The sequence below is a fragment of the Patiria miniata genome, unplaced genomic scaffold (assembly GCF_015706575.1).
Source record: "Patiria miniata isolate m_02_andy unplaced genomic scaffold, ASM1570657v1 HiC_scaffold_30, whole genome shotgun sequence".
In the NCBI taxonomy this organism is placed as follows: domain Eukaryota; kingdom Metazoa; phylum Echinodermata; class Asteroidea; order Valvatida; family Asterinidae; genus Patiria; species Patiria miniata.
In genome coordinates this window covers 1,435,204-1,450,427 of record NW_024037070.1, presented here as the reverse complement: position 1 = coordinate 1,450,427, position 15,224 = coordinate 1,435,204, and the positions used below count along the sequence as shown (strand labels likewise).

The 15,224-nt window shown below is 45.4% G+C and overlaps 1 protein-coding gene across 1 annotated transcript in view; it reads left to right on the top strand.

Annotated features, from left to right (window-relative positions):
* LOC119739050 (centriolin-like) overlaps positions 1-15,224 on the top strand; it is a gene marked incomplete at its 5' end in the record, with an annotated part of 101,267 nt that overhangs the window by 48,749 nt on the left and 37,294 nt on the right. The window contains 2 exon segments of the mRNA XM_038213884.1: positions 6,431-6,547; positions 15,061-15,216. Of these exon segments, the coding sequence (XP_038069812.1) occupies positions 6,431-6,547; positions 15,061-15,216 (273 nt within the window).

Below are 15,224 nucleotides of genomic sequence, written 5' to 3'. Positions count from 1 at the left end.
AGGCTTGGAGGCCATATTGGCTTCTTGGTCATATTGGTGGTTACTACAAGGGTTTGACACAAGCTTTGAAGCTGTTCTGATATGGCTGTTATTAATTCCTCCCCAGCTGAGATGGTATCGACAGCAAGAGGGTCGTTTTCATTTCCTGTAAAGTTCAGCACTGCAGGATACTAAGCCTGGATGTAATTAGTGCGGCAGCTCTTGGGATGTTCTTGCACCACCACATCAACAACCCAGTGTCATAGTTATCGGGGGTTGGATCAATGTCAGCTAGATAGTGTTTGAGCTCATTGGTGAAGCCTTCCCAGTTTGCCTTACTAAGTTGAAACGGCGGCGGAATGGAATTGTTGCTGAGAGACAGCAGCAGTCACTTTGATTCCAATAGGGCGATGATGGGTCTTTGGAATGGGGTCAAGGACCATCTTGTTGCTAAGCGAGGCGATGTTGTGGCTCACAAAGGCTAGAGCAGAGTTGAAACTTTATCTCCAGCCTCCACTGTGGAAAGACTCCAGCAGTTTCGCATTGTGAATTAGGCTAAATTGACTTGCTTCGGCCAGCAATTCAAAAGCCTCGCCGTCTGTGATGGAATGATAGCCACATGCTGCTGTGGCTATTAAATTCCCGATAATAATGCATGGCTTGGACTGTTTTGTGGATTGTGGCGGTGGCATTAGGAAGGGGCTTCCGGGTGGTTTGTTGACAGATGTTATGGCTACTCCACTAAGCTCAGTATTCAGGACTTCGATGTCCTGGTCATCGGATATGGAAGTTGACTGGATGACAGTCCCAGTTTTGAACCCCCCCCAAAAAAAACCAAATGCACTCCCACACTTCTCGTAGGGGCACTCATCATTGTCAGTGTCATATCGTGGATTTTTGGTCTTTTGCTGGGACCACGGTGCATTTCTTGCAGGCAAATGGCACCGCACTTGGTGTCCTTGCAGATATTAGCAAGAAGGTATTCTTTGGTTGGCAATATCCCCTCAAAGTTAGCAGATATTACTGTCAGCGTTGGCCTTAACAACGGCCCCCTGGAGTCCACTGCTGTGCCCTGCTGTGGGTGGGGTGGCGATGACATCTGGAATTTGGAGAGAATTCTGGAATTTGGGGAATCATCTTCTTCCTCCATCGATGTTTATCAGATGAACAGCTTGTTGGTTGAATTGTTTTTGTTTCGTTGGTTGGAGTGGCACTGGGACTAAGAAACAGAAAATACCATTGGCACCAATAATAGCTAATGCCCTCGGCGCCTCCACAGATGCAGGCTTCCATGCTTTCACTGGAGCTGAGCAGATACGGGCAAGTTTGTGGTGAAGGGCAAGCTCAATTGTTGGCAAGCACTAAATTAGTGTTCTGCTGAGGTGTTATCTGCCTTTGCTGCGTTGGGAGCTGCCTGCAAGCTGACAGCCGCAACAGAGGGAGGCATTGAGGCATTTGTATGCCAACCTGTCACGTTGCTCGAGTGACGACGATGGTGAGGATGATGATCCTTCAATTTAGTTCTGACACTGCAGCAGTTTGTACTGCTGGTATGGTCGGCCATGGACACAATCCTTTATAAACATTAGACAGATGAACATGTGTTTGCTGCAAGATCTAAAAGTGTATGTACATGTATGTAATGTTCCAGCAAAAGGTGTCATGTTAATAAATAGTCGAAAATATGTTGATATTTTACAGGAAAATTCAGCTGTTTATACTCCACACACTAACAGGACTTTAAAAACGCATGCAGAGCAGTTACTTAGTATAAGAAGCATTATTAAAAAACCCAAAGGGGTAAATGGATACTTAATCAATACTTGAGCTCCTATTTCTAACACCATATTGTGTGTATTTTAACCTGTTTTGGGGCATATTATGGAAAATAAGATTAAGGTATCAGAAAATGGTCAGAAAAAATGGCAACATCAATTTTTTGTAAGTTTAAACATCCCAGAAGATGGTCCAACCAATTGACCAAAATTAACATTTCCTGCCAACGGAAGTACATTGGCCCCCCTACTACAACTTTAACGTGCGTATTCCTCAAATGTTAAGTCTGTTTATCGTTTCGAAAAAATAGTAACGTATCTGGTTATGAAATTGGCGACATGTGCTCCAAAGGCGCTCAAGTAGAATTAATGAGCTAATCTTTTTCGATTTGTCATTGTATATTTAGAGCATACTATGGACTAATAATATAAAAGGGTAATCATTGATATGCACACATGAAAGACAAATGGGAGACTTTTCATGAAACACACCTTGGCTGGGGACAGAGAAAACCGCAACAAATACCACCTCACCCGTCACAATTTCTAAGATTTTTCTTGATTTTGTTACCTTCTTACTACATGGGCTTATGAAACAAAACTGAGCCACGAAGAAAATTAATATAAATCATTATCAAACACACTCCATACTTCTTAGAAACACAAGGGACACAAAAATGGCACATTTGAACACTTTAGCGGAGAATGGCCCTGCAGCTGATCCCAAAGGTACAAGTAACCTTTTGTCTCTTGGCTGTGACCTGTGATCAACCTGCCAGGTGGCCTCGCAGCAGGGCTCTCTTTTCAAGAGATTATCAGAGCCAATGCATTGTCCTTCTGCTGAGCCTCCTGCAAAGACAGTACTTAGAGAAAAACTGGTAAGTTTAACATGGTGAATTGTGTTTTCCTTAACCTTATCCAACGGCATTCTGGAGATTGCATCAGCGTTCTTGTGCTGGGTACCTGGTCTGTAACTAATCTCATTGTCAAAAGCACTCAAAGTTTCTATCCATCTGGCCAGTTGGCCTTGCACATCTTTGAAATTACAGAGCCATCGTAATGAACCATGATCCACTATATTGAATTTCCTTCCGTACAAATAATGCTTATAGTGTTTCACAAAATGCACGACAGCTAAAGGCTCTTTCTTGGTCACACTATAGTTACGCTCACACTATAGTTACGCTCACACTATAGTTATGGTCACTTTTGGACAACTTACAACTTTTGTTACCGATCCTCTTTCCTGTCCTCCTTGAACTTGGGAAAGAACTCCACTAATACCCTGGTCACTAGCATCGTATGAAATATAAATGGTTCTGAAAAATCTGGAAATGCTAGGACATTTGCCGAGATGAGGTTACTCTTTATGTGCTGAAATGCAGTGTCACATTTGGCTGTCCATTTATAACATACATCTTTGTGTGTAAACATGTGGAGTGCAGCTGCAATAATTATGAGCAAAGTCTTTCACAAAACGTCTGTGACAGGAACACAAACCTACGAAACTGCGAACTTTATTCAGATACAGGGCATTTGCGAATCTTCTCGGGGTCTGTTGACACTCCATCACTGGACACCATGTGCCTCAAGTGTAATACTTGTTTCTGAAATAAATGTCACTTTTTGGGCTTCAATTTAAGCCCTGCTGAGGACAATTTGTCAAAAACATCACTCAGCTGAGACGAGTGTTCCTCAAAGGATCGAGCGAAAATCAAGATGTCATCAATAGTATGCTAATAGGTCTTCCACTGTAATCCTGCTAACACAAGTTCTGTTAATCTTTCACATGTACTAGGGGCATTACAGAGCCCGGATGGCATCACATTAAATTCATAAAGACCACTTCCTGTAGTAAAAGCTGTCTTACTCTTATCCTCTGGATTACCCTCTACTTTCCAATAACCACTGGCCAAATCCAATGATGTAAACCACTGTGAGCCAGACAGTTCATCAAGGCTATCATCATTACGGGGAAGAGGATATGCATCTTTGTGAGTTACTTCATTCAATTTCCTATAATCAATACAGAACCTAGTGGATCCATCTTTTTTCTTGACTAAAACAACGGGACTCGCCCATGGACTGTTGGATGGTGAGATTACGCCTTTTTGAACATATCTTCAATCTGTGTTTGTGCTTCAGCCCTGTGATAGTGAGGTAAACGACGAGCATGTTGCCGTTTGGGGCGAGCATCCCCAGTATCCATGCTGTGGTACTCTACATTGGGACGACCTATGCCCTTCCAGTATACAGTTCCTGCTTGAACTGTAAACTGGAAGGGCATAGTCTATATAGTCATCAATGGTCCCTTAGGCTTTCTTGTTCTACTTTGCTGAAGGGCTACCTGAAGTTCCATTACTGTCTGCTTTAAGTGCTCAATCTTGTGTCTAAAGTCATCCTGAATCTGCCTATTTGGTAGTTGAGTTCTCATTGGGCTTACTTTGATATGCATTGGTACCCATTCTCTGTAGAAAATTTGCTTTGTTGTATTCTACCTGAAGAAAGGCCTCTTCTTCTAAAGCTACTGTAAGAGCAGCCCCTAAGTCCTTAGGTTTAGCTCATCGGACCTGCATTCTAACATCAGGTGAGTCTAGTGCCTCTATGAAATAATCTCAACCTAACTCTTCTCGCAAGACAGCAGATACGTCTGGACATGCCTTAGGTACAAGTCTACGAATATCACTTGCCAACTTCACCTTTTCTATGACATCACTTTAAAGTGCGCCCTAAACAGACCTGTCTGTCCCTGTGGTTAAACCTTTCTTTCAAGGCCTTAACAACATCTTCTAAGTACAATTTGCTGGTTTTAGGTAAGTCAATGTAAACCTGTAAGGCTGGGCCCCTTGACCTAACTGCAAGGAACTTAGTTTTTTGTTCCAAGGTCAATCATTTATCTGACTACATAAGTCTAAATTAGTTAACCAATCCTCAAAGTTGGTCTTACCATCACAATTATCAGCTCCTACAACCGGTTTAAAGGGTTTCAATGCAGACACTGATGTACATTTTCTCTACGAATATTAGTACATGTACTTGATAAGGTACAATATGCAGTATCAGGAGAACTATGTATGTACATAATGTGGCGGGGATCTCCCCGGGCCAAACCTAAGTTCGTTGGGACCAAGTCTGACACCTATTAGAGTGTAGCTGATCTTCCCGAACCCAAACTTTCCCAAGATGAGAGACCACTCAGAGCGACCTCAAGGCCTAGGGAGCAGGTCCGTTTGGAGGGAATATACCGCAGATTATGATGATTGTGATTACCCTTTGTTAATTGCACAATAAACTAACAACAAATATACGATCGTAATTTATTATTCAATAATCAAGAAATATGCAGTAGTGATTGAGTCCTAATGAGGTTGCTAATTACAAATGTACCAGGGTCACTCAATTACACTTGGGAGTTAACTGATAGCTCACCTAAGCAGCAACGTGCACAGCTTGAACAATGCACCCAATGTAAACAATGCACTGCTAAGTCAACAATGTACACTAATGTAAACAATGTAAGTTATACACGCCAATGTAAGTAGTGTACGCCAATGTAAATAACACACGCCAATGTAAGTAATGCATGCCAATGTAAGTAATACATGCTGTTCAGCCTGAACCTGATTTACGCTTTACCCATGCAAGCTAGCGTCAGTATCGTAGAGTACATTCACTTCTACGGCTGCGCGTCAGCATCACACAGCGCAACTTCAGCACAGTCAGGGCCAGCAGTGCCTTTACACAGTGCGTGTCAGCATTACCCAAAACACGGAGCGCGAGCAACATACAACCTTACCGCCCGCTGTCCACGACACAACTCCTCCGCGCGATCACACATGCACACGTTGTACAAACACATATGCATACGTTGTACAAACACATATGTCTGCACTTAACCTTTGGGCCTTTGGCAACCAATAACGTATGTGCATTCAGTGACCGGGCTCTAATAAGCCCAGTAACCAACACACAGTGAATTAACACTATTTCAGTATGAATAATGTAGGAAATAAACTGGCTATAAGTCCCTAAACACTTTCCGCTTCAATAACAGGCATGCAACTTTTCCTTGGATCCGCTAATTTCCTCGTTTTTTTAACTTTTCATGAATGCCATTACAAATTGAAAAACACTGTACAAAGTCTTGTGTGGTTTGGAGTTTCCTCTTTGTGTCTTAATTCCCAGATTCATGCCTGACATAAGGCCGAGCATCCTGGGTATGTGTTATAGTTCTGCACCTGGGGGAGGGCGTGTGGCTGGGGACTTTGGCTCCCATTGGCCGAGAAAACCCTGGCCAAGTCAATCTTTCACTTTCAGCTTCAATCGCTGCAATTTCATCCTCTAACATAACAAAAGTATGGCCTAACTGACCTCCTAATATTTCTTTTTTCTTTGAACTCATCTTGGTTCAACTACAAAAAATATGGATGGGTCAGCTAAAAATTTGATCCAAACACAGGATAAGAAATGTTGGTATCAGGAAAATATATTATATAATTAATTATCTGGGCAATCACAAATTGATATCACAGGCCCCAAATATATTTAGCCACAACAAAATATTTACACTATCCGGCATCTTTACATGATGCAAAAGATATTTACATGGCAAAGATCTACAATGTTTTATGAAATCAGTTGTCAGCCTTTATCATTTTAATTTTGTTTATTTACAGGCTGAGAGGGAGGCAGACACTTTGAGGAAGCAGATGGCTGCTTTAAAGGAGCAGCTTGAACAGGTTGAGAATGAATGTGCCAGACTAGATGTAGACTCACCAGACTTTTCTTTAGAAGTAAGTTGGCAGGGAAAAAATACATGATGTCAAGAGGCCGTTGTTCACAAGCTTGATGCATAGCTGTAGCAAGGTCATTTTTATGAAAAGGGCACTTGCACATCCGTGCCGAAATGTTGACAAGTTTTTTTTTCTCTGGACACTTGGCCTCTGTAAAAACAACTTGGGGATGGGAGGGGGGCTGGTACCATCTTCCATTGGGGGAGCTATTCAAATTGGACGATTATACTCACTTTATGACAATAGATCACATTTTCAGGGCAGCACAAGCGCCAAATTAAAAAAGGCACTTGTTTCAGCTGCTAAAGTTACAAAAAGGTACTTATTTTTTTTTAAACAAGGGCACTTAAAAAAAAAAGGCCACTTGTTATATTTACAAAATTTGCCACTTATTTTCACAAAATATTGGGGGGGGGGTCTTTGCCAATGTGGTGTGGGTGCATCTTGTAGATGGCAACAAATTGTATAGTTCAACAGTCTTCACACAATAGTGTGAGTTTTCTGACATCACATGCATTTTTCTAATCTGTGCGGCATTTTTCTAATCTGAGGGAAGTGAACGGCCAGCGGCCGATATACCCACGAATATCTCGCCGCTATCTCGTTTGTCGCCGCACTACCGAGATAGCTTAGGACGGACGAGGGGCAGGGAACGACCTCTGTCGATATACCCAACGAAACGTCCTCTTCTAGCTTACTAGCTCCCCGAGCTAGCTGAAACAGTCAGGGGGAAAGGGAACGACCTCTGTCGATATACCCCCACTGTACTCGTCTCGCTAGGCCCTAGCTCACCGCGAGCTTAGGGGAAACGAACGGAGAACAGGGAACGGCCGAAACCGCTATATTCTTCGAAACGTTTCGCTAGTCCCCTGAACGGCCGAAAGTCTGACTTCCGGAACAGGGGCCCCACGTGTGGGGCGACTAGCAGACCTTGTGGAGAATAACCGCACTTCTCTCCGGGGATATACGACGCACTGTCTCCCCTAAAGGTCTTTACAGATTTCTATGGAGTCATAAACTAAATGCACTGCTTTTTTTTTTTTTTTTTTTTTTTTTTTTTTGACAAAAAAATCTTATTATAAGATAACTGTACAACAGAAATAATAATAATAACTCAGGAAAGCCGACTCGGCTAAAATGGGATTGCACTCGATCCCAAAGGGAGAACCCACGATGCCTACCCGGCACTGGGCTAGCCCCGCGGTGCCGACCTGGCCCGCCGCACGCGGTGTCAGACAAAGGCTGAAAAGCCTGCTACGCCACGTGAAAGAAAAACGAAAGCAAAATGACTCCAAAATCACTCCAAATGAGAACTACTTAACTCAAAACAAACTCTACAGATTCTACACAACTCACTTGGTTGATAAATTCTATAAAACAGAAACTCTTAAAGCGAAAATCGTACAAAAACTCGTCAAAAGGCGAGAGCAAAAATATTTGCTTCTGCACGATGCCGTCGCTAAGAAAAAAGAGGAAGTATAATGGCGGATTCATGACGTAGCATAATGGGTAGGCCCCGAGAGGGCGCTCGGTGGTTGATTAAATCTTTTAGCGTTTGAGCCTGTCGGCTGAATAAATATGCATATGTAGTAGCTATTTGGGTAAGTGAATGAAGTAGACTTGGCAAACACAGGTCTGCTATTACAACCACATTAATCAATGGACACCCAGGTCCAATGTACATGTACATCAATTACCATTTGGCACCCAGGCCAATTATTACTGAATGGGCACCCAGGCCCAAGAGTAATCATGCCAGAACCAAACTATCTGGTCAACATTTTGGGGACAGCCATGGTTGTGCTATGGAAGATACAGCACACCCAAACCCCTGGGTATAAGAGAGAGTGGCTGACCCCTTACAAAGTTCACATCACAGTGTATTATAACACTCGTCAATATCCGTAACAATATCAACTGATGACAATAACCATAACAATAATGATACATGTCCAATCATGTATGTATTAGGAGATGGCTGTCTTCGAATCCTGTTAAAACGCCACTTTAAATGAAAACCTGCAAGAGAAGGCAGGAGCTGGGGTGGTGGTGGGCAAATTGACCCAGCTTGCTCAAAGTGCTGTGACAGAATGACCCACACAGTACATGCAGTACATGTGCATGCATTGTTTCACTGTTGCATATCATTAGGGTTTCAATCTATCTTCTTATTGGTCAAAACTCTTGGCTGTGATTGGTCAAAACTCTTGGCTGTGATTGGTCCAATCTATGAATAATTAGTGCCAGGATCCGGCTCAGGATGCCAACTTTTGCATTAGGATTTGTCCGCTAGTGTTCATAGATAATACTGGAGGCATTAAAGTAAAGTTTTGATAAGATATAAATGTAGGTTTGGGGCTCCAAAGTGTGAGCTCGTTGTGGAGAGTTTAGCGAACATTGTGCGTGTAGTACATGTATAGGCATACACGCGTTCACGTGCAAAATGTGACAGCGTGGTGCGCGCACACGTGATATTCCCATGTAATTGTGTATAACGTTACGTACGTATTTATGTTCATGTATAATTTAACATGGGTCTAAAATGTGGTTAAAAAGGCCGCATCAAAGGCCACCGGCGGTCCCAAGGGTAAGACCCAAAAAGGGACCAATAGTCGCTCGATTACGCCTCCGGTCTCCGGACCATCGGCGTCACCTAGCAACCCGGCGTCGATTTCCCGTGGTTTCACGGGAATTTCTTCGCCTCGTCCCCCCGGTCTGCTGGCTCCAGCAACTCTCGGGGACGACCAGTCACGGAGCGGTAAAAGGATTCAATCCTCACCGGCCCCGTCTGCGCGTTCATCGCGCTCCGAGCATCCTGCTTCCACCCGTGCGGAATGGGCAGGACTCGCGGTGACTGACTTGCCTCCTCCCCCAATTCGGGCCACGGACTCGCAGTCAACATCATTCTTTGATCAATGCTCCGGAATTCCTAGGATATTATCGGAGTTTTCATCCAGTGAATCAAGTCACCCAAGCAAGAAAAGGAAACACAAGGCCGCGCCGTCTTCTTTAGGGGATTCCCCCCGTAAGTCGACGCATCGGAAAAAGAAAAACAAAGGTGTATCCACAGAAATCTTTCTAAAAGCTTTCCAGGACATCAAGGTTTCGCTAGCAGCCCTCACTAAACAACAACAATGGAGATCGGCCCCAATGGTGACTCAGAGGTCACTCCCGGCGGCCACATTTCCGGACCCAAATCCGGGTCTAATCCTGCCGGATCCGGGTGTGATCCGGCCGGATCCGGGTCCAATCCGGCCGAATCCGGGCGCGATCCGGCCGGATCCGGGCTTAATTCAGCCGGATCCGGGCGCAATCCTGCCAAATTCGGGCGGGATGAGAGGGGAACACACTGGGCCCCCAGATCCTGGGGTTGCCATCAGTGTCTGCTCAGATAATCCACCTACTCCAGGCCGCGATTGGGCGCCCCCGAGATCACAGGCGGGAATTTCCTTGCACCCATCTATGAATTTGGGCACTTCTGTTCAAGATGCTCCTGACATAGATGTCGATGATACTCACCCCCCTTCCACTCACTCACAAGATGAGCGCTCTGGGGATGATGAGGCCACTGACCCTGGCAATTTTTCGCCATTTGAGACTCAGCTGAGGCTGGTTCAAAGAGATATGGTTCGGGTACTGCAACTACCAGAGAGCAGTAAACCAGAGACCACCCATCGTTCTTTCAAACGCCGGACTGGCGTGGAGGAACCTCGGGATCCAGCTTTCCCAACTATGCCGGTGGATCGTTTATGCGCCGATCGCATACAACGCATCGCCGATTCAAAGAAATGGACGGCTTTCAACAAAAGGTCGGCAGCCTATTTCCAATTTCCAGAAAAGGACCGAAACGATTTCTTTACGGTTCCTTCTATTCCGGATACGCCCAAGGACAAATTGACTGGAGATAGCGGCAAAGCCCCGACCAAGTCAATATTTGTCGATAAGACTAGAGCAAAGATGGAGGATACAATGAAGAAGGTCGATGAGGCGGCTAGATTTGGCTCACAAACAAGCGCCTTTTTACTTCTGTTATCTGAATATATCGTCTGCGCATGTGAGGAAGATTCACAAATTCCAGCCGATATGTTAGCAGCGGCCTTCCGGTGTCTGGACGAAATACTCCGTTTCTCTCCAATTTACGAGAATCTCTATCCTGTCTGCCAAGTCACGTAGGACTAGCGTGATGGATGCACTTTACATACCACACGAGGGCGCTAAGAAGAAGTTAGAAGACCTTCCTCTTATGGGCAAAGACCTTTTCGGAGGCAAATTCCAGGAAATTCTGGAAGTTGAAGCCAAACGAATTGAGACAGCAGACAAACTGAGCTTGAAGAAGCCTTCAGCCACTAACAAGCCCAAGTTCTCTGGGAAGAAGGCAACGAAGGGTGCTCCCTCGTTACGCCCTGCCCTTAAGAAACCATTCAAGCCTTTTCGCCAACAGACGGCCAAGGCATCAGCTGGTGCAATGGTTTCAGCTCCACGCCCCTACTCTGCCCCTGCACGCCAATTTAGCGGCCGGGGACGTGGCGGTGGGCAATCGGCCCCCTCGCTCTGGGTGGCGGCGGTGACGCCCCTACCGAGCCGACCCCGACACTGGGGCCCGTCGGGGGTCGTCTCAGAAATTTCGTAGGGCCCTGGAGAGAGATCACCTCCGACGCATGGGTGCTTTCTATAGTCAGCCACGGCTATCAACTAGAATTTACAAGCACCCCTCCGTCGGAAATATGTGTTCGCGAAACACCGGTTCCGACAAACACAGACAAACGATTAGCTCTCGAACAAGAGATCTCATCCCTCATCGAGAAGAGAGCGGTCCGCTTGGTGCCACCAATGGAGCAGTTCAAAGGCTTCCTGTCCTTCTTTCTAACACCAAAGAAGGCGGCTGGCGAATGGCGGCCGATAATCAATCTGAAACCGCTCAACAAGTTTGTCAGACCCAAACATTTCCGAATGGAAACTCTCCATGTAGTTCTAGAGTCATTACCCACACCAGCGTGGGGAGCGTCATTAGACCTAAAAGACGCGTACCTACTCGTCCCCATCTTCCAAGAGCACTCCCGATTCCTTCGTTTTCGGTATCAGGGGCTCACTTACGAGTTCACTGCCCTTCCCTTCGGGCTATCAACCTCGCCAAGAGTGTTCACCAGGGTTGTGCGGGCAGTTGCATCACGTCTCCGACGAGAAAACATAATGATTTTTATGTATCTCGACGACTGGCTGATAGTGGGAAAATCAGAAGGCCAGACTGCTCAGAATTTGAGGGATACTTATACGTTGACAACGAGGCTAGGCTTCATCATCAACGAAAAGAAGTCCCACCTAATCCCGTCCCAGGAAATCACTTTCCTGGGAGCAGAGATCGATCTACGCAGGGGCATAGCCTTCCCCACAGGGGAACGTGTTGCCAGCCTGCGGAAGTGCGTCAAACTTTTCCTATCAGTTCAAGTCGCTCCAGCGCGAGCTTGGCTGAAACTTCTAGGGTTCATGGCCAGCTTAGTGGACCTGGTTCCATGGTGCAGACTGAGGATGCGTCCTTTGCAAATGCATCTTCTGGCACATTACAGACCCAAGACAGATCCAATCTCTCTATTGGTCTCCATCGACGAAGTCATGCGGCCACACCTGCGGTGGTGGTTATTGGTGGTTATTGGAACAGAACATTCGGACGGAGCTTCCCCAGAGGGGATCCTCACGTCATAATCTCCACCAACGCCTCCAACGAGGGCTGGAGAGCCTCCCTTCCCCCTCGACAAGCTGCAGGCACTTGGGACGACAACACTCGGTCCCTACATATCAATGTTCTAGAACTCCAGGCTGTAGTCAATGCCCTACATCACTTTCAAGCAGACGTAGTGGGCCGGTCTGTTCTAATCAAGACCGACAACACGACAGTGGTAGCATATATCAACAAACAGGGCGGTACAAGATCACCCCAGCTGTGCTACCGGACTTGGGAAATGTTTCAGTGGCTAATCAGACACAAAGTCGATCTACGTGCCATTCACATTCCTGGTGCGGAAAACGACATAGCGGACTCTCTCTCCAGGGGCAAAGTAGTTCCCACGGAGTGGTCATTGAACAGGAGGATCGTAAGTCAGATCTTCTCGATCCTAGGTCGTCCACACATAGACCTGTTCGCCTCAGCAATCAACACTCAGCTCCCGGTGTTCTGCTCGAGAGCCCATCATCCTCATGCATGGGCCTCGGACGCACTATCAATAGACTGGACAAACATGTTCGCTTACGCCTTCCCTCCGATCTCAATCCTTACAAAGGTCATCGGGAAACTGGAGAGAGACAGGTGCAAGATCCTGCTGATCGCCCCTTTTGGCCGCGTCAGCCCTGGTTTCCGCGACTGGTGAGGCTCCTAGTGGGCTCCCCTCTAATCCTCCCAGATCGTCACGACCTACTCGTTCAACCTCAGTCCCGGTTCCGACACCCATCTCCAGGAGATCTCCACTTAGCGTGCTGGCCACTGTCAAGCGTGCCTACCGAGCAGCAGGTCTTTCTGAAGACGCTGCAGCTCTGGCCGCAAAGGGACGTCGTCTCTCAACACGACGAGTCTATGACAGTCGACTACGACATTATAGTAGGTGGTGCGCAGAACAGGCTGTGGATCCGGTCTGTGCTTCTTTAAGCCATTGTTCAGAATTCCTACTGTCATTGTTCAGAGCCAATTTGTCAGTAGGAACGATACGAAATTATCGATCAGCCATAGCAGCAATTCACAAAGGCTTCGCTGATGGCTCATCTATCTCCTCTAATGTTGCAATCACTAACCTACTCCGGGGAAGGTTCAACGAGAGACCTACAATCCGGAAACTGGTCCCATCCTGGGATCTAGGTCAGGTCCTGAACATTTTGGCCAAGGCTCCATACGAGCCCTTGGGCCAAGCACCCCTCATTCATGTATCTATAAAGTTGGCCTTCCTGCTCGCAGCGGCTACCGCTAGGCGTAGCAGCGAGATCCATGCGTTGACTTTAGATTCAGGACATATCCGCTGGGAACCAGGTGGGGTTCGCCTGATCCCAAAGGCGTCCTTCCCGACGAAAAATCAGACGGCAAGTTTCAGCCCTCCTGATATTTTCCGTAGCGGCGTCCTGGGCATTTTTTAGGGGAGTCCCTATTTCAGAGATTTCTCAAGCAGCATGCTGGAAGTCTGCCACGACATTCACATCCTGCTACTTACGTGATGTACTCCAGACTGGAGGGAACACAGGGAGGACGGTACTGACACAACACCAGTCCTCGTCTACAAACCCTACCCTGCACAGTAGTTCTTCCCGGCCTGACCAGGAGACTAACTAAGCAGGTAATACATTTACATGTATATTCAATCTAAATGGTCTAAATCATTATGTATATATATATATACTGTTGTTTAACCATTTGATTTCAGGGCGTCTCGCCTACCCAGCCACCGGTTGTCGGTGCCACTCTATGCATATGTAGTAGCTATTTGGGTAAGTGAATGAAGTAGACTCCCCCCCCCCCCCCCCACAGAAGTGTGGGACGAGTCTACGAGTGATACTTACCCAAATAGCTTCCCGCCCTCCTCCCCACTCTCGGCTCGTGTTACGATGGTTTTTCACCTTTAGTGCGCGAGAAAAAAGAGGAAGTATAATGGGTAGGCCCCGAGAGGGCGCACGGTGGTTGATTAAATCTTTTAGCGTTTGAGCCTGTCGGCTGAATAAATATGCATATGTAGTAGCTATTTGGGTAAGTATCACTCGTAGACTCGTCCCACACTTCTGTGGGGGGGGGGGGGGGGAGTATAAAGGATTCTGTCAAAATACATGCATCGTGACAAAATCTCATATCAAGTTAATGCACATGTACTTGTATGATTTAATGTAATTCAAGGAGTTCATTCATTGTTTGAATATCAAGTCAATGTACAAGTTCTTATTTAGTAACATGAATCATATAATTATAAGTTCACATATTGTCATTGTGAATCTTGAAATTGTTCATATGATTTTTTGATGGAATGATGACGAATCATATCTGTTCCTCAGTGCAAGTTCGATGATTGTAATGATTATTACAAAATAAACTGACCTTTTTAATGTCAATCGTGTTTAACATTAACACTTTTAAAAAATTTTTAGAATTTAAATTGGGATTGTATCTTATTGCATTTTTGTGTTAATTTCGTCAGTATTAATTGATTTTTTGTTTCTAATGGTTTAACGTTGTATTGTCATCTTAATTCGGCATGTGCCGCTACAGTGATTTTTTTCATAAAATAGTCTATCTATCTAAACCACCCCTTAACGAAATGTTTGAACCCAACTCTGTGGTGCCCTCTTTTGGGAACAATATGCGCTACACGCAACGCTCAGTAGAGGTGTTATAATCTTTTATATAAAAGACCCATGATAATAATTAGCAGTAGAATTGTATGTGATTGCTGGGAATATTCAAGATATGATAGTAATGTATTACTTATGTAATGATTTATTGCATAACAGGCTCCACTCCATTTTTCATTTCAATTGTCATGTTACAGGAAATAAAAGTTATAAGACAACAACACAATGCAAGAGAGAATATTGGGGAGAATAAGGCCAGGCAGGAGGAGGATGCCATGATGGAAGCTTTGAGAGGCCAAGTCAGGACATTACAAGAGAAACTGAAACGACATCAGCCACACCATTTTGTTCAGGTTGGTAG